This window comes from Corvus brachyrhynchos, unplaced genomic scaffold, assembly GCF_000691975.1.
Source record: "Corvus brachyrhynchos isolate BGI_N302 unplaced genomic scaffold, ASM69197v1 scaffold221, whole genome shotgun sequence".
Lineage (NCBI taxonomy): Eukaryota > Metazoa > Chordata > Aves > Passeriformes > Corvidae > Corvus > Corvus brachyrhynchos.
The window spans coordinates 3,111,356-3,136,559 of NW_008236622.1; the positions used below are offsets into that span (position 1 = coordinate 3,111,356).

The 25,204-nt window shown below is 39.0% G+C and overlaps 1 protein-coding gene across 4 annotated transcripts in view; it reads left to right on the top strand.

The window, feature by feature from the left end:
- TFDP2 (transcription factor Dp-2) overlaps positions 1–22,103 on the top strand; it is a 45,518-nt gene extending 23,415 nt beyond the window's left edge. For all 4 annotated transcript variants that reach the window (XM_017726485.1, XM_008644144.2, XM_017726486.1 and 1 more), the window contains 5 exons: positions 1,778–1,846; positions 3,489–3,640; positions 7,844–8,010; positions 13,415–13,520; positions 14,414–22,103. In XM_017726485.1, coding sequence (XP_017581974.1) covers positions 1,778–1,846; positions 3,489–3,640; positions 7,844–8,010; positions 13,415–13,520; positions 14,414–14,582 — 663 coding nt within the window. In that variant the 3' untranslated portion in view covers positions 14,583–22,103. The remainder of the gene's footprint in view (positions 1–1,777; positions 1,847–3,488; positions 3,641–7,843; positions 8,011–13,414; positions 13,521–14,413) is intronic.
- The last annotated feature ends 3,101 nt before the right edge of the window (positions 22,104–25,204 follow it).

Consider the following 25,204-nt stretch of genomic DNA (forward strand, 5'->3'; position numbering starts at 1 on the left):
TTCCTGCTGGGATGTCAAATACTAGTTATGAACTGCTAGAGAAACTAAAAAGAAGTTTTACTTACTGGTTATTTCCATTATGTTTTCAGCAGGCTAAGAGTTACACTGTTTTTTTGCAGGGATGCCAGAATTTATATGCACAAATGTTGCCTGTCCTTCAGGCCAAATGTGCTATAAATAAAAAGCACAAGTCACTGTATTTACTGCAGATTGCTGTAATGGCTGTCTTCAAATATATCACAGTTTGTGATACTTGGGCCTAATTAGGTATCTTAAAAGGTGGGTGGGTGTCTCTCCAGTACAGAACAGTTCTTTTTGTGCAGGGTCATTTATATCAATTGTTTTTCTAAATGTGGTAAGAGAAAAGCTTTTACTGTCCTTGTCCATTACAGCAACTTGAAAAATACATTCATCGTAGGAGAATGCATGTGTTCCATCATTATGCTCCAGGATGGTTTTTTTAATTCTGGATAAATCTACATTCTGCATGCATTCATGTGAATGCATTGTCTCCAGTATAGGTTATTGTTACAAATATAAAACTTGAATTCCATTGTCTCATCTTCAATAATCATATGCAATCCACTGTTTCAGGCTCTAATTACACATCCACAAAATGGAAGCCAGGCATATTTTTCAAAAACTGTTGCTGCTTCTGACATGATGGAAAAGAATGTAAAACAAAGCTGCATTTTCATGGTGTGAAAATCAGAATTAATTTTGCTTTTATAGCTGTATAAAGTGGCAATTATTCTTACAGTGTAAATCCATAATAAGATTACCAGTACAAAAATCAGTGCAAAAGAGCTTATTATATAGAAACCATGCCTAAATTATATCTGTACTGCTTACTGGTTTTAAGACTCCCAGCACAGAAAGCCATCTACTGTGCTCTGAAAGAAGCATTTTAAACATTAAAGTGTGTGAGGAGGGAACTGCCACAAAGCAACTTTGTAAATAAGATAGAGGAGTTTGGACCAGCTAAGTTTTAAAAGACCACATCATTTAGTTTCAGTGCTTGAATGAAAAGGTAATTTAAGAGTTTAGTATTTTGGGGAGCCAATGATACAGTGCTGGCACCAAGAGGATGATGAAGAAAAAACCCTTTTCAGCTCCAATGAATATTGTCCAGTTCTTCAGCACTACCCCAGAGGACGCTTCCAAACAGTGCTGTACCTGCAGGGTCAGCAGGCAGCCAGCACTGCGTGTCCCCGTGACAATGGCTTGGCCACGTGAACCGGCAGTAACTAAACTGTTGCAAGAGCTGTGCTTATGTAGAAAATGTTACCTCTACCCCTTTGTGTTGCTGCAATCTTGCCAGTTTAATCAAGTCTCAAACAAAAAGTGGATGTCACTGGAAAGATGTAGGTGATCATAAGCCCAGCCTCCATATATTTATGTCTAGTAGCTTGCAGCTAGGAGAACAGTGGGACATGCACAATTCCAAAAGAGTGGAGGGCAGAAGGAAAGAAAACTGAAAAAACCCCCAAAGCATCCCCTCGAGCAAGTGTTTAATTTGGTGCCAGTTAGCACTCAGTGCTCAAGGCAGAAGAGACAGAATGGGTGGGAAGATAATAGTCTCTTGTAATAATTAAATCCTTACTGGAGTTAAAATCGTTGACAAAGAGAGACATTACAGTCTGCCAGACCTGTTTAATGGAGAAACTCATGTGCCCATTCAATTTGCCCCCTTTTACAAAGAAAGCCTGTTCAGTTTGGCACTAGGGAACAGACAAGGTAACTAAGTATCTTGATGCATTTACATTTATCTTTTAAGATAGAAAAACAGAAGCGGATTGAAAGGATAAAACAGAAGCGAGCCCAGCTGCAAGAACTGCTGCTGCAGGTATATTTAATTTTAATTTTTTTCCCCATAAATGAAGATATCAAGTGCAGATCCAACATGCTAGAACTTCTGAAGTTCTTTCTAGATTTAACTAACAGCTGTGACATACTAAGGAGTCTGACCCCTGTGACCTTTCTGGATTCTGGCAGGGGAACCTCTTGCCATCACTTTGTGGTTCAGTTTTGCCTACTGTAAACCAGCATGTTCTGTGTGCCACAAGCTTTCCTAAGTGTTCTGCTTTTGCCAACCTTTGTGGGAATGGGGACAACTCACAAGTCCCCTTTGTTGACTCCAAGTTCCCGCAGAGCTACCCTGAGTCATTCTTCAAAAATTTCTTTTTGATCTCTTTGATCTAAGCTATGGTTCACAACAGAACTTATATAAATGTGTACAGAGTTGTTTTGGGGGATAGAGACATTTCTGGATCTTAAGAGTGGAAGGCTGGCAAATCCAACACCTTCACTTTCTGTAATGTACCTTTGAGATGAGGTTTGGCTTTAATTGCTGAAATATATTTGAAATGCATCTTGTTTAAAAAGTAACATTTTGTAAATATAGTTATGAGCATTCTTAAGCATTCTAGTCTGTGCAGACTTTTAGTCATTTAAATGCAATCAAACTATTTTATGAGATTACAGGCAATAAGGCTGTATTTTTCCTGGTTCAACTATACTGATACAATTTTCATGTAATTGATATTCACTGAAACTTTCAAATATGTGATGCTTCTCCTTTTTTTGTCACCAAAAGCCTTTTCTCTTCTTAGGGTACAACTGTGATTCCATCTGTCTGACCCAATACATCAGCAGTTCCTCTAAGAGTAACATGGAATTACACTAGTGAAAATAAGGCAACTCAGGCCCTCTCAACTTTTAGTCCAAATATGACCAAGTTGACTCCCTTACTGTCCACAACTGTCATTATTGCCCTGATTGTATTGATTGCCAAAGGGTTTACCAGTCCTTTGAGATTCTGGCTATCCATCTTTTTGCCCTTAATGAAGTATGTAGTGCCTCAAGTGGGTAAATACACTGACTTCCAGTCCCTCAAATCACATTTCCTAAACCCACACATTTTCATACATGTGCAGTCAGATAAAAGAAACCGGCAGGCAGTGAGTGGTATCACAAACAGCACCTGTTTAATAACTTCCAGAGGAGAATTCCCAAACTAACTCTTTTGAGAGAGAGAAGGTGGTGATGGATGAGAAGGGAACGAGGATACAACTACAAATTATAGGAATCTTGTTAACTTTTGTTTCAGTGTAACTATCTCCTACCCCAAAGTAATTACACATAAGAAGTACCAGAGAAGACCTCTGACTCCAGAGCCTTTTCAAAGGGATTGGGGAAGCATTCTCCAGCAAGCTTTATTGCTACTTTCTTATTTCTTCTCCAGGGAATGTGAGGGGGGCAGCATCAATAGTATATGTATGCAAAATTTAGGTTTAAATTTGGCTCCTGGTGAACTTCACTAGTGCAAAGAGAAAAGTCAGGCCACAACTCACTTTTTGACAGAAAATTACTCAAGGTATTGAGAAGCGGTAAATAAAACCTATGAGGTTTTTCCAGGTGTTTCCTGGAAACACTGATGTCTGCTCTTTTATTGTCAGTAAACATTTTTCCTTTCTTTTGTTTTACAGCAAATAGCATTTAAAAACTTGGTACAAAGAAATCAGCAAAATGAACAGCAAAATCAAGGCCCTCCATCTTTGAACTCCACAATACAGCTGCCTTTCTTAATAGTCAACACTAGCAAAAGAACAATTATAGACTGCAGCATATCAAGTGATAAGTGAGTGTTTATGGAATTAATTTTTATAGTTTTATTTTCTTTGTGGACTGGAATTTTTCCTCAAACAAGTGAGGCAAGTTTTTCTAGTTTACTAAAAGTAATTATTGTATTTACATTTGCAACTGTCACTTCAGGGGTTTGCTTGTTGTTTTTTTAAATATTTAATGCAACTGCAGTAGTAATATGAATGAGTTTATAAATGCTGCTTTACAATCTCTAGTTAAAACAGGCTGACTTTCACTGTTGTAAAAGGCACTTCAGGCTGACATTTCAAAGAGCATTCACTGCACAGGAGAAATAACTGAATGAAACTATATACTAGGACAGCACTACCTTTTAAAGCAGCCGCATGGTTGTGTCTCTGAATTCTTACTCTTAGTATGCCATAAAAATATACCCAGTCAGAAACACAAGATTATCCATGGGGCACAAAAGTAACATACTCCAGGTGATGACAACATCTTTGAAAGTGTTTTTTAACAGCAAAAAGTTGTTCGAAGGAAAAGATACAGAAATTTGTAATACTGTCTTTGTGAGTAAACTGCTACAGTTGCATTCACATTAATCTGAAAATCTACCAGTTACATAATTGTGGGTGCTTGTGCTCTTCATCCTGTGAAAATATGGCTGAACTATGAGGTGCAGTTACGTTAACTGGTAATCAGCTCACAACCAGTTTATTAGCTGAAAATAGCTGGCTTTGCTCTAATACTGTAGATTACAGATTTTGCTCTGTGGTATGCAAATCCTGTACTGAACTTCAAGTCAATCACACAGCAAAAATAGACAAGCTCTAGTAATTCAAGCACCAGCATGCAAAACAGCAATACTATTAAAAGCTGAATTTTTGTAGAAAATTAGACCGAAGTCCAATATATTCTGTGACAAAACTTGTGGAATACTCTCATCAGCACTGCAGTTCAGTGGCAATTTTAGGATCACTTTTGATTTAGCATAATTACACCATTTTTCCATAGTCACACTACAGGGGCGTTCCTGCTCTTTTAAACAGGGCTCTACATTTAGGTTTGAACCTGTTAAAAAGTTGAACACTTTCATACTAAAACTTCCGAACTGCTGCTTTGAGTTGTTAGAGATTAATCTGGCATTTGGGATCCAGAGCAGTGTAACACACTTCTACACTCACCAACTCTGTGAAAACACTCCTACTAAAAGTGAGCACACAAATTATTAAAGTTGTGGATACTTCAATTTATAGAACTCAGCTTTGGTAGTATGTCATCTGGAGGTCATTAAGTGTACGACCCAAATTAAGCCAGCTTTCCACTGTGGTTATTATTTGTGCAACTGATTAGTGGCAGCAGCAGTAGGTAAACAGTGCCAGAAAGTGCTGTGTTTTAACTACTGTTACACTCATCTGTTAAATAAGGCAGTTAGCAAAGGGGGTGACTTGGTCTGGAGAATTCTCAACCTGTAGTTTATTGGAGAGTATAACTGCTCAGCTTGAGTGCTTGCTCCACACTTGGTTCCAGTCTGAAAGCCACTTTTTAAAGGGCTTCCATTTTCATTTCTTCTCCAAATAACGTTTATATAAAGTACTGATGCTGGTAAGTCCAGCTTAGAAGAGCTAAGCTCACAGCATTAGCTACTCAAAATTGTATCTACAGAGGAACTTCTAAAGGAAATTAATTGCTTGGAAATGTTGTACATATAAGGGTGATTTAGTATCAGAAGGAAAATAGGTTTGTGTTCTCTAAGCTTTTTCCAATGCAAGAACAGCCAAAAGAGAGTGAAATGTCTCACAAATAATAAAAAAAAAAAAAAAAGAGAAATTATTGGGCAAGTTTTGTTTAGCGTTTAAGAAGGTAGATGGGTGCCAAGCAGCATACTGGGAATGGCATTTCTGAAGTTGGAGTAGGAAAAGCAAAGTCTTCAGGTAAAAAGGAAGTAGTTAACTAATTTTAAAGATGAGGCACCTGAATAAGTCCCATTTATACAGGAGAAATGTATTTAGTATATATGGTACTTCTGTATAAATGCTGTTGGTCCTAGGAAAAAGAAAGAAAAAGTAACCAGAATACTTTGTTTTAAACAAGTATTCAGACACAATAGATGTATCAGAAAGTTGGAAAATTAGAACATCTCTTATGGGAAATGCTGAAGATTTTGTCATTGGAGATACAATGCTGTACACTAGACAGACCATGTAGGAAGTGGCTTCTTGTACCCTTACAGAAGGAATTGCCTGTAGCAGTGGAAAATCCATATTAAAATCACTGGTGATCAGATTTGCACTTACCATGGGAAACGGACAGGAAGTGTACCCAATTTTGTATACACAGTATTATTAGCCTCTGGACCTAGCTTGTAGTACTGAATAATAACATGGCAGCCCAGTAGATCATTCTGTGAGAACAAAAGTTGACTTCTCAATAACAGCTGAAATTGTGCTGGGAATTACTAGGAAAAACAGTAAGGACTACAGTGTAAAACTAGATGCATATAGTGCTTTATATCTGGAATACTATACACTCTCATGTTCTTGGAAAAAGTATGGCATAACCAGGAGAGACACAGGAGGACAGCAAGAAGAAATGAGGCTTAGGAAAGGCTTTGACAGAAGGAAAGATGGGCTCTTTGGCCTAGAAAAGAGAGGACAGTGGACTCCCAGGTGTCTCAGAAATCACCAGTGAGATGGTGAACATACATAAAGAAATGCTGCACACAGTTGCATATTAAATTAAGAGACATTAAGAGAAGAAACCAGGTGACAAGAATGCTTATGCAAATCATAATTGATTTTATTCATGCCAAAAGTTTACATAAGTTCAGAAAGGGGTAATGTCAAGTGCCTGAAAGAAAATCCTCAAATAGCTGTTAAAAGCAGAGGAAGTATAGGGACTTCCTGTATCAATGACTGCAGGCTGCTAGAAACCAAACTGGAGAAATCCTGAAGACTGTAAATGTCTTAGTTTGGAAACTTGCTGGGAAGAGGAAAGAAGTTACCTTCCTTTCTAACATCCAGTATTTGGCCATAGCACATTGGAGAAGAAATGCAGAACTATCAATAAATGCAGCTTTTGATCCTGTGCCATTCAGTTATGAGGCAGTAATTACACAGCTTGCTGGTAGTAGCTTGGTATGACGCTGAGCTTTGCCAGTTTAGGTAGCAGGAATGTAATTGTACCAGTTAAAATGGCCTTAACACGTCTTATTTTCCCTTTTAATGTGATTATGCTGAAATAAATGAAGGTGCATAAACAATAGGTTTTACAAGTAACATGGTATGAGCCACAGAAGAAATGCTGTGTGTAAACTGACAATTACACCGAGCACAAAGCATTCGATTACCAATTGAAAATTCTATGTATAAACTCAAGAGCTGTAAAGCTTCTAAGCTTACTGGCTCAGGTGTAAGAAAACAAGTATTAGAAAACAACCTGTCAAGAAAATTGACATGAGCTTGGAGAGATAATGGAAGACCCACCAGTGAGTTACCTTTTAAAGACTGTATCTCAGAGATGGGTTGCTTTTCCAGGGACAAAGGTTTTGCCAGCAGCAAAGGAGGTACTGGGAACTAAGCCTTATTTTACAGACCAGAATACCTGTGATGACAGTGTAAGGCCAGCCTAAATGCCCCTGCTTTTCTTAAAGCTGTCTGAAGTTCATATCTCAATTTCCACTTTTATGTGCAGTTAAAAACATTTTGAGAGTCCTGCAGCAGAAACGGTGGGTTGTGAACACACAGGACTCTGAACAAGCTGCTTTTCTAGCTGCATCCAAAAAAGCAAAATTATAGCAAAGTAAATAGGTCAGTTCACAGGAGGAGTGTTGCACATTAGAACAGAAAGTGAAATGTAAAAGCAGAAAAACAAAATAGTTATTTTGGTGACAGGGCTTCAGGTGACCCGATTGGCTTTAGTGCAAGTGAAGGTTCATGTTTAATAAGGTCTCCCTCTTCCCCTTTGAATCTACTTACTGAGGTAGAAAATTTTAAACTTTGTTCCTGCAGTGGTGAAGTTACTTTTAATTGAGAATGTGCCATTTTAAACCTGTGGCATGCTAGTCACAGAAAAGAGAAAGCATTTCTTGCTCTTCTCTCTCCTTAAGGACCCTTCACGGAAAATCAAGACTCCAGACACTTACCTCAGTGCATACCAAAAACACCAGAGAAAGAACAGGCAAGAAAAGCACAGCTGTGCTCTTTTCAGAATCATCTCACTTTTAATTTTTTATGTGCAGATTTGAATACCTCTTTAATTTCGATAATACTTTTGAGATTCATGATGACAGCGAGGTGCTGAAGAGAATGGGAATGTCCTTTGGACTCGAAGCAGGCAAATGTTCAGCTGAGGACCTAAGAACCGCAAAATCACTGGTGCCAAAAGCTTTAGAAGGCTACATCACAGGTAAGTTAAATATTGGTCCTGATAAAATCCATAACCTTACTTAACTGAAGCAAATTTAATTATATTAACTTATTAAGTCTGTAACATTTGAGGGTTTGTGGGACTTAGTAGGGTGGTACATGAACCAGTTGTTTTACTGTTAATTTTGGAAGGTTTATCTTAGTTGTCATGTTGACTTAATTCACACTGATTTATAACAAAAAACTTCTGTGTGAGCTGCATTATGAAGAATTATTTCTTAAACAGCTAAATTGATACCAAGAACAGGTTTTCATGCGTTAGTATTAATTTTGAGTAACTGGATGTATGGAAGAGCAAACTGGAAGAGGGCAGCTCTTCCCAAGCTGAGGAAAAGGAAAGAAAAAGAGCATCTTGAACTGGTTGGGTGTAATCCCTCAGGAGCCAGCAGGTGCCACCTGAGAACTGAGCTTCTCTAAATAAAGCAAGAGGCTCTAAAGACTTCACGACAGGTGTCCCACGCAGAGGCTTTTACTGCCCTGTTTGAACAGGTCCTGCTTAGACACAAAACTAGGACTCCTTCAGTGTTGCATCACTAGACTACAGCTGCTAAGATTTGATTTCACTTCCTATAGTTATTATCAGAGTGTGTTCTTGCTGTACCCAGAGCTTAAATTTAGCCCAGCATTTTCTCAAGTTTCTGGAGGGACTTCATCTGTAAAGGAAGTGTTACCCAATTAACTACTGTGTACAGACCTCTGTTTTTGTGGAAAGGGAACAAAGCTCTTGCCCTAATTTTTCTACTGCTATATATAAATTAGAGTTCAGTTAACATTCTATAAAATTAGTACATTTTAAGTGGCTTAACATTTCAAACTACATCAAATGTGCATATGTTTATTAACACATATTTGTGTTTTCCTGGTCCTGTTGTCCTGTGGGTTTTAAAACTAAGTTTTCATATTTTATTTTTGGTCAGTTTTGAAATACACTCACAACAAAAAGAGAAGTTGAAAGAAATCTTGATTTGTTCCTCACAGGTTCGGTCAACTCAACATTATTTACTGTGTGATTTATCAGCAATGTAAAAAAGGGGAAAGGAGCAGAACCTAGGTCTTCTAATAAATAGTGTTGCAATGTTGAAGTTATTTAATTGCTTCCATGTGTTGAGGATCAAACTAAAATTTCTTTTTCATTTTAAGCCTGCATTAATTACCTCCAGAAAACAGATTTTCTTTACATTTGCACAAACCCCTGTGTCATTACACTATTTACTGAGTACTTCCCTAGTAGCAAACCAGCAGCCTAGAACCTATATAGAGTTTTAACCATTGGAAATGCATTGATTTAATTTTTTACTGAAATATCCTTAAGGCAAAGTAATGTACTCTTCAGACATGGGTTACATTCAGCTGTTTCAGCCTCTGTAAAAACTAGCTGAGAGGTCTTCTTACTAGTATTTGTATTTTAAAATATATATATACACTTTAATTTATATACATACTAGTATATGTATTTATTTCAAAGGTTTATTCTATCTGTTGCTTGTTACTTAATTGTGCTACACAAATCTACAGTTAAGAGTATGAGTTGCATAGTGATGGTTTCTAATTGAAGTAAGCGACCAATAAAGGAAACAGATTTAAATGTTTTGCACAATACTTGAAAAGCCAGCATTTTCCTGATCATATATTTTTGGTGATCTTCCCATTTTAACCTTGGGAGTCTTTAGACATTTTCTTACATAGCAAGAGTAGGGAACTAGAAGGGTCATCACTGGTTTCTAGAATTCATGGTTACTTCTACATTGTCATGATGGCTCTTTCAAGAACAATGGCTTCAGTTACTGCTATACAGGAAAAACTAATCATGGTCTCTTATTTATTCACGGAGTAAATTTATTGCAATCAAGATTCATTACAATCACAGTAGCTGACTCCATGGTCAACTGCTCTAGAAGCCAGTCCTCTTCTAATATGTCCAAGTAGGTGAATCATTTCCTGTACAATGTTAGTTTGACCTTAGCCTGGTCAAACTAACATTGTACAGGCTTGATAATTCCTGACTTTCAAACACTAACAGTAGTTTGTACTATAATCCTTGCCTGTAGAACTAGAGGAGCAGTTGGAAGAATCCTAAGTCTGAACCAGTTCAATTAAAGAAACTTGACAAAAAATGTTGGACCATCTCTGCTTTGAAAAGCAGTAACTTGGAACTGCTGAGCTGATGATGTGCACATCAAAGCTTTATTGGTGTATTTTCTTTTAAAGAGGATCATATGTTTTAGCCATTCTTCAAGTGCCCAAATTTGATAAAAGTATTGTCTTCTAGGTTTGCTAGTTTCACAGTGTTTTAGCAAATAAATGTATTTCTGTAATATGCATTTTAAATACTATGTTAGTGTCATCCTCAGGTAGGACTGCCATTGAAATCAGCAGAAGCTAAGGCATATTGACCTCATAGAGAAAAATATTCTGTGTATCTTAAATTATTTTTGTAACACACTTTTCTGTTGCTTGACTGTCAAAACTAACAATGTCTAAAACATGACACTTGCACCAGCTTAAAGGATATCCCGGGGACACAATCCTAATTATACATTCCTGCCCATTTCTGCATTTTGACCCAGGTGCTTTCCTGTGTGCTCTCCCTGGGCTGGTTCCAGGTACTAAACTGCAGCCTTTGTCTGGCAGAGGAGTTTTCAACAATTAAACAAGTAGAACTATGTAGAAAAGGACTCAAACGAGAATAGCTGAAGTGGAAAGGAGGGAGTGAGGTTGCTGGGTGAGAAGAAATACTTCACTACCCGGGACAAGCATGAACTCATAGAACAGCAGCCAGAGTAGCATCGCTGCCTTTTGGGCTGTGCACATCCTACAGGCATTTAACACAAAAACAAGTCCTGGCTTTGTTAGTTGAGTCCTGACTACTAGAAATGAGGCTGCAGATTGTTACCCCAACTGTTAGTGCCTCAGAATTTTTACTTCCTGCTTTTTTTCAATGTCTCACCTTATGTATCCCACTAGGGCAGACAAAGTGCTGCAGTTTTGGACTTTTTTTTTTTCCCCTGTGTGAAGAAGTGCCCTGCTACTTACCTGCATAATAAGCCATGACTGGAAAATGGGCTGGAGTTGGAACTAAAGAGCTAAGAGTACCCACTGACTGAGCGAGTTTGTTCAGCTGTCATCAACACTCTTATGCAGCACTTGTACATTAATAGCTTCAGCAGTTGAGGGTATTGCTTTACAGCCTTCTCAAATAAAATAAATTTCTACTAAGTGTGTCTGCTGCAAGATATACCTAATTCATAACAATGCCACTTTTAGATTGGACTTCAGCACCTTGGGAAGGTTTATTCTAACTGCTTTCCCTGGTTTTAAGTGTATCTATTAGTAATTGATCTACACTGCCAGAACGAGTAAGTCTTTTCATTGTAGGTACACTTCTATTTTGACAGACTTTTCCATTTTCCATTGGAAATGGCTTCAACTCCCCATCATTCACAAACTTCTTATCCCTTGCTACTCAGAGCCCATTGGAAAACTGAATTTAGAAATACAAGGCAATGAAAATACAAGGCAGGGATATGCATTTATGAAGCACCTTTCTGCCATATTTCTATCTTGCTCTTCAAAAAGAAAACTAAGTAGCTATTATCCAGAAATGTTAATAAACCACAAGATTACTAGCAGTGTCTTGTTCTTTTTCTGGAATACTAAACATGTACACACAGGTACAATCCTTCAAAATACCAGGAAACAACATCATGGTACACCTCCATTAATCTAAATACAACACAGTAGTTCAAAATGGTTTTTAGCCTCCTCCTGCAAAGATGGGAGGGAGCTGTCAGAACATGTTCTCTGTAACATGAAACCTGCATTTAGTGCAATCTTAATGAAAGACATCCAGCTCCATCCACATTTAACTGTTCTCATCTATTCTGTCCTCACAGATCACTCTAAAACTGCCACTTATTAATGTTTGCTGTCATGTTCCAAAGGCTGCTGCCAGGAACTTGCTAGCCTTGCTTTGTAACATGACATTTAAATACCTTGCTGCTAACAGCTTTCCACGGCACAAACCAAGGTAGCCTGTGGATCCACCCCTCATGTAAAATGGTGAGCCAATTCACATGGCTGTGTCAACCTGCTTAAAACAGTCCCTGTGCTAGGCAGCACTGCCAAATCTCAAGCAACCAAAGCTTGACAACACAGAAGGACAAATGACAATGTGTATGTAACAAACACAGTTATTCCTCTTACCTGCTGTTATAGAACAATTTTAGATAAAATATAAGTCGTACAGTCCCAGTTTACTGCCACTATGCTGTCCAAAACAGAGCCTGAGTTAGGCACAGAACTTAACAGTAAGGACTCTAACTCCTGGTTTAATGCATCCAGCTGAAACCACATGCAAGTACTATGGAAAAGAACTAGACAGTCTTGATAACTTTGTTTTGATGTTAACTTTATGTTGAGATGGAATTGGGGTAGGTCAATAGAAATACCTTATCTAAGAAGCAAATTAAAAACACACACGTACCCAAAAAATCTTGTAAATGTAATTGGGTCAGTGGACTTATTTTGCTGATTCTCTTGGCAGAAATGTGTGTAACTGGAAACAACTGACAGGCATTACTTGTTAGGGAATTTGAAAACAAGTACTATGAGGGTTGTAAGTAATCCCGCCCCCCCACCCCCCAGGGGCTTTTAACAAACTACCTCAAGAAACTCGGCATCATTGCCAGACCATTTCAATGGTCTTAACCCTGCCATTTCCTATTCTAGGGAGGAGAGTGCCTTACATGTCTCACATGCAGTGTACACCAGGCTCTCTCTTCCATTCTTGGCACCAGCCCTTTGCCATGGTCTGTGCATGTCCTCTGCAGGTGCCCAGCTCTGGCTGGTGGCAGAGCAGATTAGGAAGCTGCCTCACAGCCAGCCATGAGAGCACCAGGCTGAAACTGCCTTTGGCCACCAGAACACACATAGTGACACAGTGACACGGAGACTGCCTGGGTGGCTTCACTGCACTATCTCAAACCCAGATAAATACAACTCCTTTTGTACCTTCACTGAGTGTAGCAGCCAAGGCACTTGGAGCTGTTGGGCCATTTCACAGGGTCAGGCTGTAGCAGTAAGTTTCCATGGACTCCAGAACTCTTATTTCAGATACCTGTGATTGCATACAGCCAGCAGCCAGGCGAATCTTCTTCAGACAGAGGGAAAAGCCAAGTACAAGGTTTAAGTGCATCCACAAACACAGGATATAATTTCATCTTGATTAAACAGGACAAATCTACAGTATAAAAATAAACTCGAGCTACTGGTACCTGCTAAACTAAAATGAAGAGATCCTAACTGCAAAGAGAATGCAAAGTTTAAAATTGTGAAAGTAAGAAAAAATGTAAGTAACTCTCATAAATACTTATGCTTTCTTCTAGATATGTCTGCAGGATTTTCATGGATAAACCAAGGGTTACTTTCAAGTTCAGCACAAGCAGTTTCCCATTTCGAGGCAGCTGGAGGCACTTACGATGCTAAATCAAGGTAAATAAAATAATTTTTTATTCAAGGATAGTTATATATGCTTGTGGTACTTAAGTAACCTTGCTGTTTCATACCATTTGTATGCAGGAATTGAGGTATTTTCCTATCATGGTTAATTTTGATTGTGAAAAAGTCTATAATTCTGTCTTCCTTGATAATTATATTTGTAAGGTTAAGTCAACATGCTTTGAATGTTGAATATACCACCTATTTTGTACCTGTGTTTCTTAAGAATAGAATCAGTTTCAAGCCCCTTTTCCTGATTAACCTTAAATTCCTGCCTGGGCATGGACTACAAATAGGTAATTACATGTGGATAAAAGCCCGGTAATATTTCTGAAGAATGCATAAGAATGTCTGGTGTCTAAATGCACTACTGTTTAAGCTCTCATGAAAGTAGTTTAGTCCACACAGCTTAATAAGAATTTAAAATTAAAAACCAACAACCAAACAAAAAACCACCATGTGCAAAAAGCCAATCTAAAATACACCTCGACAGCCCGACTTTGCTTGGAGTTTACCTGTAGCATAAAAAATTGGAAATAGGGATTTTTTTTTAACAGGCTCTTTCTCATAGCATTTAATAGCTTCATTTTATATTGCAAACATTTCTGTGTATTAATGAAATGGTGATGAATATCTTTTTTTGTTCTTCAGCTTAAGCAATTCTACTAGTTGTTTATGAAAAAAAAAAGTCACCTAGTAATCTTTTTTATGCAACCTTCCAATGTTTTATCAGCTCTCCTAACTAATAGCTGTGTTTACTGTAACACTTAGGGATTTTTCCTTGTTCATAGCATTTCTTCGACTACAGAAGAGCTGAGGCCAAAAAGAAAAAGCTTAAAACCTCAGGAGAAACCCTCTAAATTTCACCCTTTCTGTTGTTTTGCTAGTGAGAATCCAGGGTTGTGTTTGGATGCTGAAGTGGCCTTAGCAACTGGGCAGCTGCTTGCCCCTAGCAGTCAGCAGTCCAGCAGTGCAGCGTCCCGGGGGGAGACGCCCTGCTCCTTCAACGAGGAAGAGGAAGAGGATGAAGATGAGGATTCTTCCTCCCCAGAATGAGGACAGTAGAAAATGGAATATGCAAAATGCTGCTCAAGTATTCTTAATGGGAGTTCCTATTTGGATTTTATTGGTTTCTTGCCTTGGTTTGCACTGTGTTCAGTGAAGCAAAATGGAAGCTTCAAAACAAGTTTATCCATAGCTGAAATTGAAAAATTTTATAACTGAACACAGAGTGACATGCAGAGACAGAGCAAAGTGGGTTTTATCAACTACAAATGAGGGAAAGAACAAAGTCCCTGGAGATTTGGCAAAGTAAACCTTAAGTTCATCTTTTCCATTCTGGGACTCACACCTCTGTCTTCCCCATGTCTTTTTCAGATGGAGAACAGTCAGTCAGTCAGTAAAAGCCAATTCTTGCATTGTCTTTTGGCTGTGCTGCCTTTAAAAAAAGGGGGAGAGAGAGCACACGCAAATGCGCCAAAATCGTTATTTAAAACTATCTTGTATGAACGTGGTTATAGGGAAAAGGGGCTGTTCAAATGTTTGCTTTTTTTCTGTTCAACTTGCTGTATAGAAGATTCTTAAAGTAATATAAATTGCAAGTGATTAAATGAATCTTGAAATAGTTTAAATCCACTTTAGATACTCTAAAAGTAACATTAGTATAAAAGGTTCGTATGTTCATTTATATTGCCAACCTAATTTATTATAAGTGATTATTCTTAGCCATTATTAAAACAGTCAGGAAAAAAACCAGTATTCTCTGCACCAGCCTTTTTCAAGAAAAAGATTAAAGAATTGTATTTCTAGATTACAGTGTATTCAGTGTAGCTTCTCCTTTACTGTTCTAACTATATAAACCCTTTGATGTTAGAGCATGTGTTGTTTTTTTTAAAAAGGCCTCCTACCATGTTAAGGATCTCAGGCAGCATGTTTTCAAGGCAGTCTTTTCAAATTTGGGGCGGGCAGGTCATATAAATTTTAAAGTCATAGGCTGAGGCCCTTAGGGAAAAAAAATAAAATGTCAACAGTACATCATTTCATGTTTTGCATACTGGTCAGCTTGGATTCTGACAGACTTTCTTATCAGTAGCTTCAGTTGCACTCACCTTGATGCACCTTTGAAAATAGTATCAAACCACTTAAAATAATCTATGGCTCAAGTTACATAACATGTATTCCATGTGAACTGCTACATTAGACTTGCAGCAGGAGGCCGTGTTTTCCATAGCTAACATCACATCCAATCATAAACGCCTTTTTGAAAAAACACAAAACTTGAATATCAGTGCAAAATACACTGTAGATGTACTCTTCCCATGGTGTTCCAGCATCCAGGACTTTAACTAGTCTCTAAGTTAACTTTTTCATTAGGTAAATCTTTTTCAGTTTTTATACTGTCTGTAGGTAGTTGCCCTGTGTCTCATCTGTCTGAGGCAGCTGTCCTGGCTCTGTTCCTGCACTGGGAGATGAGGCAGTTTGTCCTGTTGCTCACCTGAGCAATGGCAGCAGACTGTCCCTGGGCTGCTGGGAGCATTACTCTCATAGCCTGGGCCATGTCACATCATCTTTTACAGCCAAACCTGCACTCACTCAGGCCAGCGAGATCCAGAAGCACCAAGCCTGAGCTACAGAGAGAAAATGAAGCTCCAGCTCGAGAGCTGCCTAGCCATGTGCAGGAGTTAGCACAGGACTGGCTGCTCACAGGACAGGTAAAACTGTGAGGAGCAGACAAGCACCATGTGCATGTTTACATTACAAACTAAAGCATGCAGACAGAAACTTTTCACAGATAGTTCAAACTCCTGCACGTGAGTACCACCTGAGGGCAGCCCCAGTAAGTAAGTATGACTCTTGACTGAGCTATCTATTTTACACAAATGAGTTGCAAATGCACGAACTAAAAAACACCGTGATATTCAGCCTTAGGGCAAGACTGTTAAGCCAATGTTGTGCTCATGGCTCACAGGCAACAAAAGACTGAGGGCTTTACACCCCCTCACTTCCACCGAATCTGTAACACTACCTCTATACCAAGAAAGCTTTACAGATACAAAACAATGTTCTTGCTGAGAGAGTCAGTGCACTTGAGCAAAGTGCCTCACTTTTGAAATGGGGGGAGAAGGGAACAGGTACTCCAGACATACTACTATGGAATTGTCAGCTTCATGAATGACCTTTCATTTAAACAGATAATCACTTTCATTCTTAAAAACTCACTGCTTTTTCAAAAACTGTCCTGTCAGTCAGCTTTCATTGGAGAGGGCAGATCAAAGATAACTTACATATATGCATGATCCTAAGGAATTCTTAAAGAGGGAAATACCTTCCAAAGTAGTTATACCTCCCTGCCCCCCAACAATACATTAGGGACACATTTAACTTCACACTTTCTTCACACTTCCCATTCAAGATTTGTGTAAAAAGAAAAATCAGCAAAACACTAAACAGTTCCTAAAGAGCAGCACTTTGAACTATAAGAACTTGGCAAAAAAAGGCATTCCAGAGAAAAAATACATTCCAGAAATGGAATGTATTTTATTAGCAGTCAGTGGGCTTTACAGGGGGAAGATCTTCAATGATACCTTTCCTCCATTGATGTCTGTGCCCTTCAAAGCTGTAGCCTGCACAGCTGCTTGCTTTCTGGCAAACATCAAGCTATCAAATTTAAAGATAAAAAATAAAAAATATGGGAGCACATAACATTTATTTGACAGTTGAACCAAGCCTTTACAAGTTACTTTTCCTGGACTAGTTGAATACAAAGGACAAAACAAGTTAGAACATTTAGAAGAGACTTCAAAAGTAAATTCTTTCCTTGGGCTTCTTTGTGCCAAGTACCAGTTGAGGATGAAGTTCAACTAAAGCACTGTGGTCTTGTGGCTACACTGAAGTCTGGGAACTAGGAGAATTTGGGGCCTTATCCAGCCATAGTCACTTGTGTATGATCTCAGGCAAGCCTTTCAATCATTCCTGGTGATCTTAGCTGCCATATTTAAAAAAGAAACAAAACACACACACAAAAACCACAAACCAAAACAGGTAAATGCAAGACCTCACTAAAGGCAGCTGCAATTGTGAGTAACAAGGGGGTTGAGAATATTAACAAACCACAGAGCTCACACTAAGCTCATGGCAGTGCTTGTGCTCAGCTGCTTCAGCACACAGGCCCTCCCTCCTGCTGAGAGGCAGCAGACACTTTCCACAATAAAATGGTCATGACCAAGACTGGTTTTCCCATTTTCTATTCAGCTCCCATCATCTTCTCCTGTCTCATGCAATAGCCCTGACATTCATTGACAGGAATCAAGCAGCAACTGGTACTAGATCATACGTCATATAAGGAAACCTTAACATTTAAATTTCCATGCAACTTACATTTAAGATAAATTTAAGTGATGTTTCTGTGTCTTGGAACACTCTCTCACTTATACATTCAAAAGCCACTTGGCTGCAAGCAATGTAATGCTGCATGTAAATGCTTTTATAGCTATAGTGAAGTAAACAGCTTTATTTCTGGACTGACTTTGTGGTGCTTGAAAGATCTAAATTTGACTTAGAAAAACTTGTCAGCTCCACTAACTAAATGACAAAATACAAATGGGAGACAGCATTTTTCTATTATGTGGAAATCTGACATAATGTTTGTGAATTTTGGTATTTAAAATTGTATTAAAGTGCACCAGTGTTCTCATTTCAACACTGGAATTAATGCCAACAATCCACCTAATCTCAGAAAGTGTGTGTATCTAAGCAAATAAGACAATTTTAACTGAGAGTATGACTTCAACTAACACCATTAAACCCAGTACAAGCCATGCTGTAGGTGTTTCCATTTTGGTTCAGGGGTTTTAATTTTTAAACTACAGCTTGCAAATACCCCTAATCCTTTTGAGCAGCTAGAAATTGCTGACAATACAGAATTTCCACAGAAGGGCTTCTGCTGATCCACTATGTCAGCCTGAAGTAACATTATGTAAAAAGGCCTAATAACCAAATTTTAATCCTTTTGTTTTTTTAAAGGAAAATGAGGCCTTCAAGTTCATGTTCATACATGAAATGATGCTTGAATTTAGAATTCCACAGTTAAGATTTAAAAGCTCAAGTGCTCTTTCTTTTGAACCAATCCACCATTTTAATTCAAGAGCATGGCTGAAACTTAACCACATTTGAACTCTGGGTAATACTCCTTTCTGTAGTAACTGGCCCTTTTCAGCTGAAAATAATCCAGGCAGTTGATTGTAAAGACTTTCCTTTTAGTGAGTTAAAGATGCTTGGGGTTTGGATTCATATAAAAACAAAGCCAGTACCACAGGGTATGGTCTAGAGAAAACAAACCAAAACAAGCTATCTTCTGCCTGAGCCACCTCATTTATATCTTTTCATTGCCAAGAATCTCTCAGGAACATGATGATATTAAATAACCAGATATAATGAGCTGGGGGAAGACTACTAAATTTAAATCACTTTTAATTTGTGACTTTAAAAATTCTAGTAATAGCCATACTTTGGGGTGACATCCTTCTGCTGCAGTTGGGTCACTCGGAGGTCTGGTCTATTTTGTGGCTAAAGGTGTCTCAGCTGTCAGCACTGGGAAGTGGTGCCTCTTGCAGCATTAGTGATGAACAGGGGAGAGAGAGGCCAAGGACCTGTTTATGGAGGTTTTGTTCTTTAAAATGTGCCACTTGTTGAATTCTGGCCTCTGTCTGCAAGCAGTACACCAATGAATCATTTGTTAATTTGTGGACATCACACACCTACCTGAGCATGTGAACAGCTTTAAGTACTTAATTTTCTGCTGGCAGGTATTCACATAACCCAATCCTGATACCATAAAATCCTGAAACTCATTCCTTAGACTTAAAAGTTCCCAAATCAGATTATCTCTTTCCTGTTTAGCTGTTAAAATTTTGTCTGGTGAGTGTTTTTAAGAGGCTGTGAGTAACTCTTCTCCCCCGATCCTGTATATTGCCAAAAAAATACTCATAACCAATGTTATTCCCAGTTCTTCATTCCATCTGCAAAGGATTACCATCTTTTCAAGTCACTGTAGAGCTGCATGTACAAGAACCTGCCAGATCTTTCAGTCTGATTGCCTGAGGTGGCATCTATGGATCTCTCCCCAGCTGGCACTGACAGTGAGGGGTGGGAATGCTCATTAAAGCAGTCTGACAGTAACAACTGAAGGGGCTCTTTGTCACAGCTCTTCAGAGATTGTACAGTCACTCTCCACCTTTAATACTACCTTGTCCGGCTACCCCAGAGATCAGCCAAAACCAAACTGTTTTCTTTCTGCTTCCATATTTTTGACAGTACCCTAGAATCCAACATTTAGTATATCCACCTAAACTGCAGGACACCAAAAATCCTTTCCCAGAATTGGACAGAAGTAACATCTGAGATCTAAGCATCCAAATCCCAAAGGAAAGCCTCCTGCTTAGGAACAACATGGAGCAAATAAATACTTCTACATTTATCTAAGGAGAAAAGCAGACTGACCTGGATCAGGTCAGTATCTGTAACAGGGCCATGATAATTCCAAGCAGATACAGGAACCTCCCAGTAGCCCAAACTCACATCTCTACTTAGTCTTCTGTACTGGCTAGAACAAGTGCAGTTACTTAGATCTGACTTCTCTAAATGCCATTGTTAAGTACTCAACACTCTCCAGGCATAGGTACTTTAGATATATGGACACCATGGGGGAGCAGGATACAGCAATGTCAAATTTAAGTCCAGCTGTAGATGCAGATCAAACTCATCTATGCAGAAACTTTTTCCAAGACAAAATGAGTCTTTACTGGTGAGTTGGCTTTAGCCCATTCTCCTTCTGCAGGCTGAGTGAAACACTCGTTCTCACACTGCCTGGTTCTTGTGCTGCCCAGCTGCATGAGCCAGGCAGCCAGAGAGGAAAAAAACACCACATATCATCAGCACTTAAATATCCACAGCCCTGCCTGCTGACATTTTACGATCACATACAACTACTCTGAATGGCCACAAAAGTTAAAATGATCAGGAAAGGTGAAGTCCACAAAATCAGTCTCCAGGCGTTTCAGTGGGTTGTTAAATTACTATTGTAACTTTAACAATTAGTACATTTGGTTGTACTAATGCAGGGATTCTCCCAGAATTTCCCCAGGAAAACACAAAATGAATCACAATCCATCATACAAGTTTCTGGCACATTCCCTTGTCTTAAAGGCCATGCTGTATACATGAAAAATACTTCAGAGAAGCATAATGCAAATGTTATGACACTGTATCTCACAAACAGCTACTGTAAAAAAATTAATCCTACTCCGAACAAACCTGTAAGAAGTAGGATGTGAGTCTGTCCTCGTTCATGCCCTGGGACCAAGGCACAGCCTTTGTGTTTGCATATCCTACATGGCATCAGGAGTAACCGGCCAGCAAGCACAGGCAGAGTTTTACACCAGGACATGTTTGTTGGCACCTGGGGAATCATCTGGCAGTAGATGAGTCCTTGGTAATGAGTGAATGCTCATGTGCCATCAGCCCATGTTCTGAAGGTGCTACAACATGCAGCAAGGGGTAGAAAAGTCACGTGTGGCCCTCCATCCCCCCTTACAGTAGCACCTTTTAATATCCACTATATTCTACATGGAAGAAATTGTAGAGACACTTCCTTTTTATATTTAAAATGTAGAAACCACTTGAAAGCCCATTAACTTTTAAATTAAATAAAACTTTTTTTTTTAAGAACAAGGCCAGTCATGGACAAAGCTATTTTATGACCTCCAATGCTGAACTCAAAGCAGGGTTTGTAAACATGGTGGGTGGGAAGAGACAAATCCAATTACAAGGATACTAATTATATGGGATTTGAAGTTTTAATTCATTTTTTTAATCTACTTATCTTGCTCTCCCAACATGTGTATTGGCACAAAGCATCACACAAACACTTCAGTGGAAATTTTTCTCCCTTTTCTTGTGCTAAACTCTTTTACCTTCAGGACAGTCCAAGCTTCCCATTCATCTTCATTTGCTGCATATTTTTGAATTCTCCATAGACTTCTTTCTTTCCAAATACCTATAAATTATAGACTAAAGTTTTATTTTTGCAGAAAGTCTGCTATTAAGCTATGTTGATTTTTTGTTCTGATCAAATAGTGTTAATTTCTACTGCCACATTGCACGTGGCTAGGAGTAGTGTAAAAAAGAATGTGGTAGTATTTTATGTGCTTTAAACACTGAAAAATGTATACAGAAAAGTGCATATACAAAGTCTTACTTTCCTAATAGGAACACTGGCATTAGCAAATAGTATATTTGAACCAATAGGAAATATTACTTTGTAGTAGCAAACACTTTGTAAATAAAAACTTGTTATTTTTTTAATGGAAATTTTATAGAAGCTTTTTCTGTATACTCAATTGATCCCATGTTTACTGAAAATGCTGCAAGTGGGAATTGTACATTGCAAATGGGGGTGGGGAGCAGACAGTCTGACTGAGGTGAAAGCTGTGTATGCTTTGGAGAAGAACATCCAGTTTTCTGTGGACTGGAATGTAAACCTTAACTGTAGAAGAACTGAATAAAAGAATTTCAAGGCAACAGAACGGAGCTTGTCTTTGAGAAAAACATTGCAGAAAAAAGGTCACTCAAGGTTACCACTGCCAGTATGTGCACCTCGTTACAAAAAAAATGAACTGCCCTACTTCACATAGGAAATATTGCATCCTTTGGTTATTGAAAATATCACAGTCTAGCAATGGCATCCTCATTGGCTGATCATTCAGAAAAACTTCTTATGTCATTGTCCAGGGAGAGATGCTGGGCTTCTGAAATGGTTACATTTTGATAACTCACAAAATGTTTAGGGATATTATCATTCCTATCCATTCAAGATACACACCTAACCTATACCTAAGAGAAGGCCCCAGAAACAGGGTGTGTTCCCCCTGTTTCATGCTAGATCCTCTATCCTGTCGAACACCCTTCAAACACCTATAGATTCTAAACATATATCCTTCCAAACCCCTTCCTTCTATTTTGGTAGCAAGAATCCACATGACAAGAATTTAGGCAGCATTAAATGCAGTCCCTCTTCATCCTCTGTGTTGGTTTTCCAGCTCTGCCAAATACGAAAACACCAAGTAATGTCACGGTGCTTGCTTTTCCCCATGTGCACGGAAGACCCACGACTCACTATTTTTAATCTCAAACCAGCTAAAAGAAGAGGTTAAAGACAATAGCAGAAGACTTGCGAAACTCTGAGTTCATTCTTGTGTAATAAATAGAAACTCTACCACAAACCCCTTTCATCTAAAATGCAATGGCATATTTGGGAAGGCATTTTCACTAACAGATTTGGCTAACAACCAGCTAAAAACTCTTGCAATGTGTTTTCTATGGGCAAGAAACATGACTGCAGAAATGAGAGGGTATAGCCTTTATATCAGCAATAAAGGTATTTAGGGCTTATTTATGCTTGTTTAAAAAATCTAAAAATCCTTACCTTCTTTTGTGTCAGTGCTCCATAAGTTGCTATCAGAATGATTCTGAAACATTAAGCCGATGGTGAACCTGGTTGGAATAAATACTCTCCTCTAAAGAATCCTTCATTCTTTGTGCTGTTTTCAGCTGGGGATCTCCTCCCCAAGAACCCAACAAAGCAACCAAGAAAATGTGAAAGCATAAAAGCCCATTTCATCTGTTCTAAGAAAGAAGTACTCAGCATGGATCTCTAAGAAGTCTGCAGGATAATGCTCTCTGAAATTACAAATACTTTTGGTTAGAGTTTCTCTGACTGTCCAACCAGATATCATCATATAAACTAGTTTATGTTTTTCTTCACATAAGTAAATCTGCATGTTTCCTAAAAAAAGGAATCAAGCAATGGTAACTGCTGTAGGATTAAGGTGCTCTGTGCTAATAATGGAAACATTAAGACAACAACAAATACTGTCCTTGGTTAAAAGTAACAGTCTCTAAAACTGTACCTTTTTGAATTCCACACATTCTGTTAGAAAGCAAAAATATCTGAAAACATTCAGGAAAACCAGAAAACCCCCAAATTTGTGTAGGTTTATTATTCATTAAACTCTGTCTCAACCCCCAGTGTAGGACAGGAGATAAATGTGAACAATACTACATTGTCCGAGTGCCATGTCACGAGTGCTGCCCCTGAGTGCGTGTGATCCGTGTAGGTTGCTCCTGAAGGGGGCTCAGCTGTGCTGCAGTGCCCGTCCTTCGCCCGTCCTTCGGGGAGGGACCCGGCTGCTCCGGGGGTCCTACATAATACTGAATTCCTTTTCCGGGCCTCTGACTGGAAAACATTCAAAGGGCTGAAAAACCTAATGTCACTGGAACTGTCTCCTTGCTGAAACCACAGTTCAGGGGTAACAAAACAGAAGAAACTGTTCCTATATATGTCACAGAACTTCCCATCTGTCACAAAGGTTAAATCAAGTCTGTCAGACTGAAAATCCCAAGTTGTTGAAGGCACTGCTGCCTACTGGTTCTTACAGCTGCCCCTGGACAACTCACCGCAGGCTCGGTTTTGTAACATTTCAAGAATCCCTCACCAGCCACCCAGAGAACTCACAGACCCATTAAAAAACTGAAAACCATTGTCCCAGGCAAAGTTGTGCAGGAAGTGATACAAAAACCTGCAACAATGAGATGACATCAAAAGGAAGAAGTAAGCAAACAGAAGGGTTTGTCTTCTTCCAGCACAAGGCAGCAAACAGAGCTACAAAATGGCAAAATTATCTAAGCACCATTCTGGTACAATACGTGAAACCACACAGCCAATACTCTCCCTTGGTTCAAATAACCTGTGTTAACCCAAGTTTTCATCATCTTGATATTAAAGTCCAGGTTATGCAGCAATAACAATATTACATACAAATATTATGTTCAATTAGTCTGCCACCATTAACTGAACATTATTTTTCAAATATTAAATAACAAAAGTTCCATTTAACGCCATATTATGTAGAAGGCAGCAGACTGCATTTTACAGCAGCTGCTGGCATAAGCAAGATAGTTATTTTTAATAAATAAGCACCACAAGGACATAAGTGTCTTGGCACATTTAGAAGTTAAAAGACATTTTAAATGAGTAAACCTCACGAAAATGTCCTAGCATTGGCCTGTGCACAATTTAAGCCTCTGGCTTTGATGAGTGAAATTAAAACAGCAAGCAGAGCTCCCAGTAACAGGACTGGGCTGAGTGCATGGAGAACAAGTTCCTGCACGGAAAGGCAGGGTGCGAACGCACCACAGACAGCCCAGCTCACCCACGCTGACTGCCCACACCACGCCCACGCTGCTCTGTGCTAAAGGTAAGAGTTATTTTTTAAGCGGAGTGTAAAAAATAAACTCGTGAAGCTTTCACAACTGCCAGCATGTTCTTAAGGCCACACCTTAGTTAAGCATCAGAAAAAGGACTGTTTGCATGTTCGTGTATTTTGTTAAGAGGCAGTTCTTGTGCTTTAAATTTACTGTTTTGGAATGACAGCCTCTGACCAGAACACCCATATTTGCTCTCCTTTCCAAGAAACTGCATCCCCGTCTTGAGGACCCGGCCTGTATTTGCCAAGTTCCCACCTCTGCCCCCGTGAGCGCTAGGGGCACCTGCGCTCCCCGGACCGCTCGGCTCCCGGCAATGGCCCAGCCTGTGCCGCTTTCCGCACTCGTTGCCCAGCACA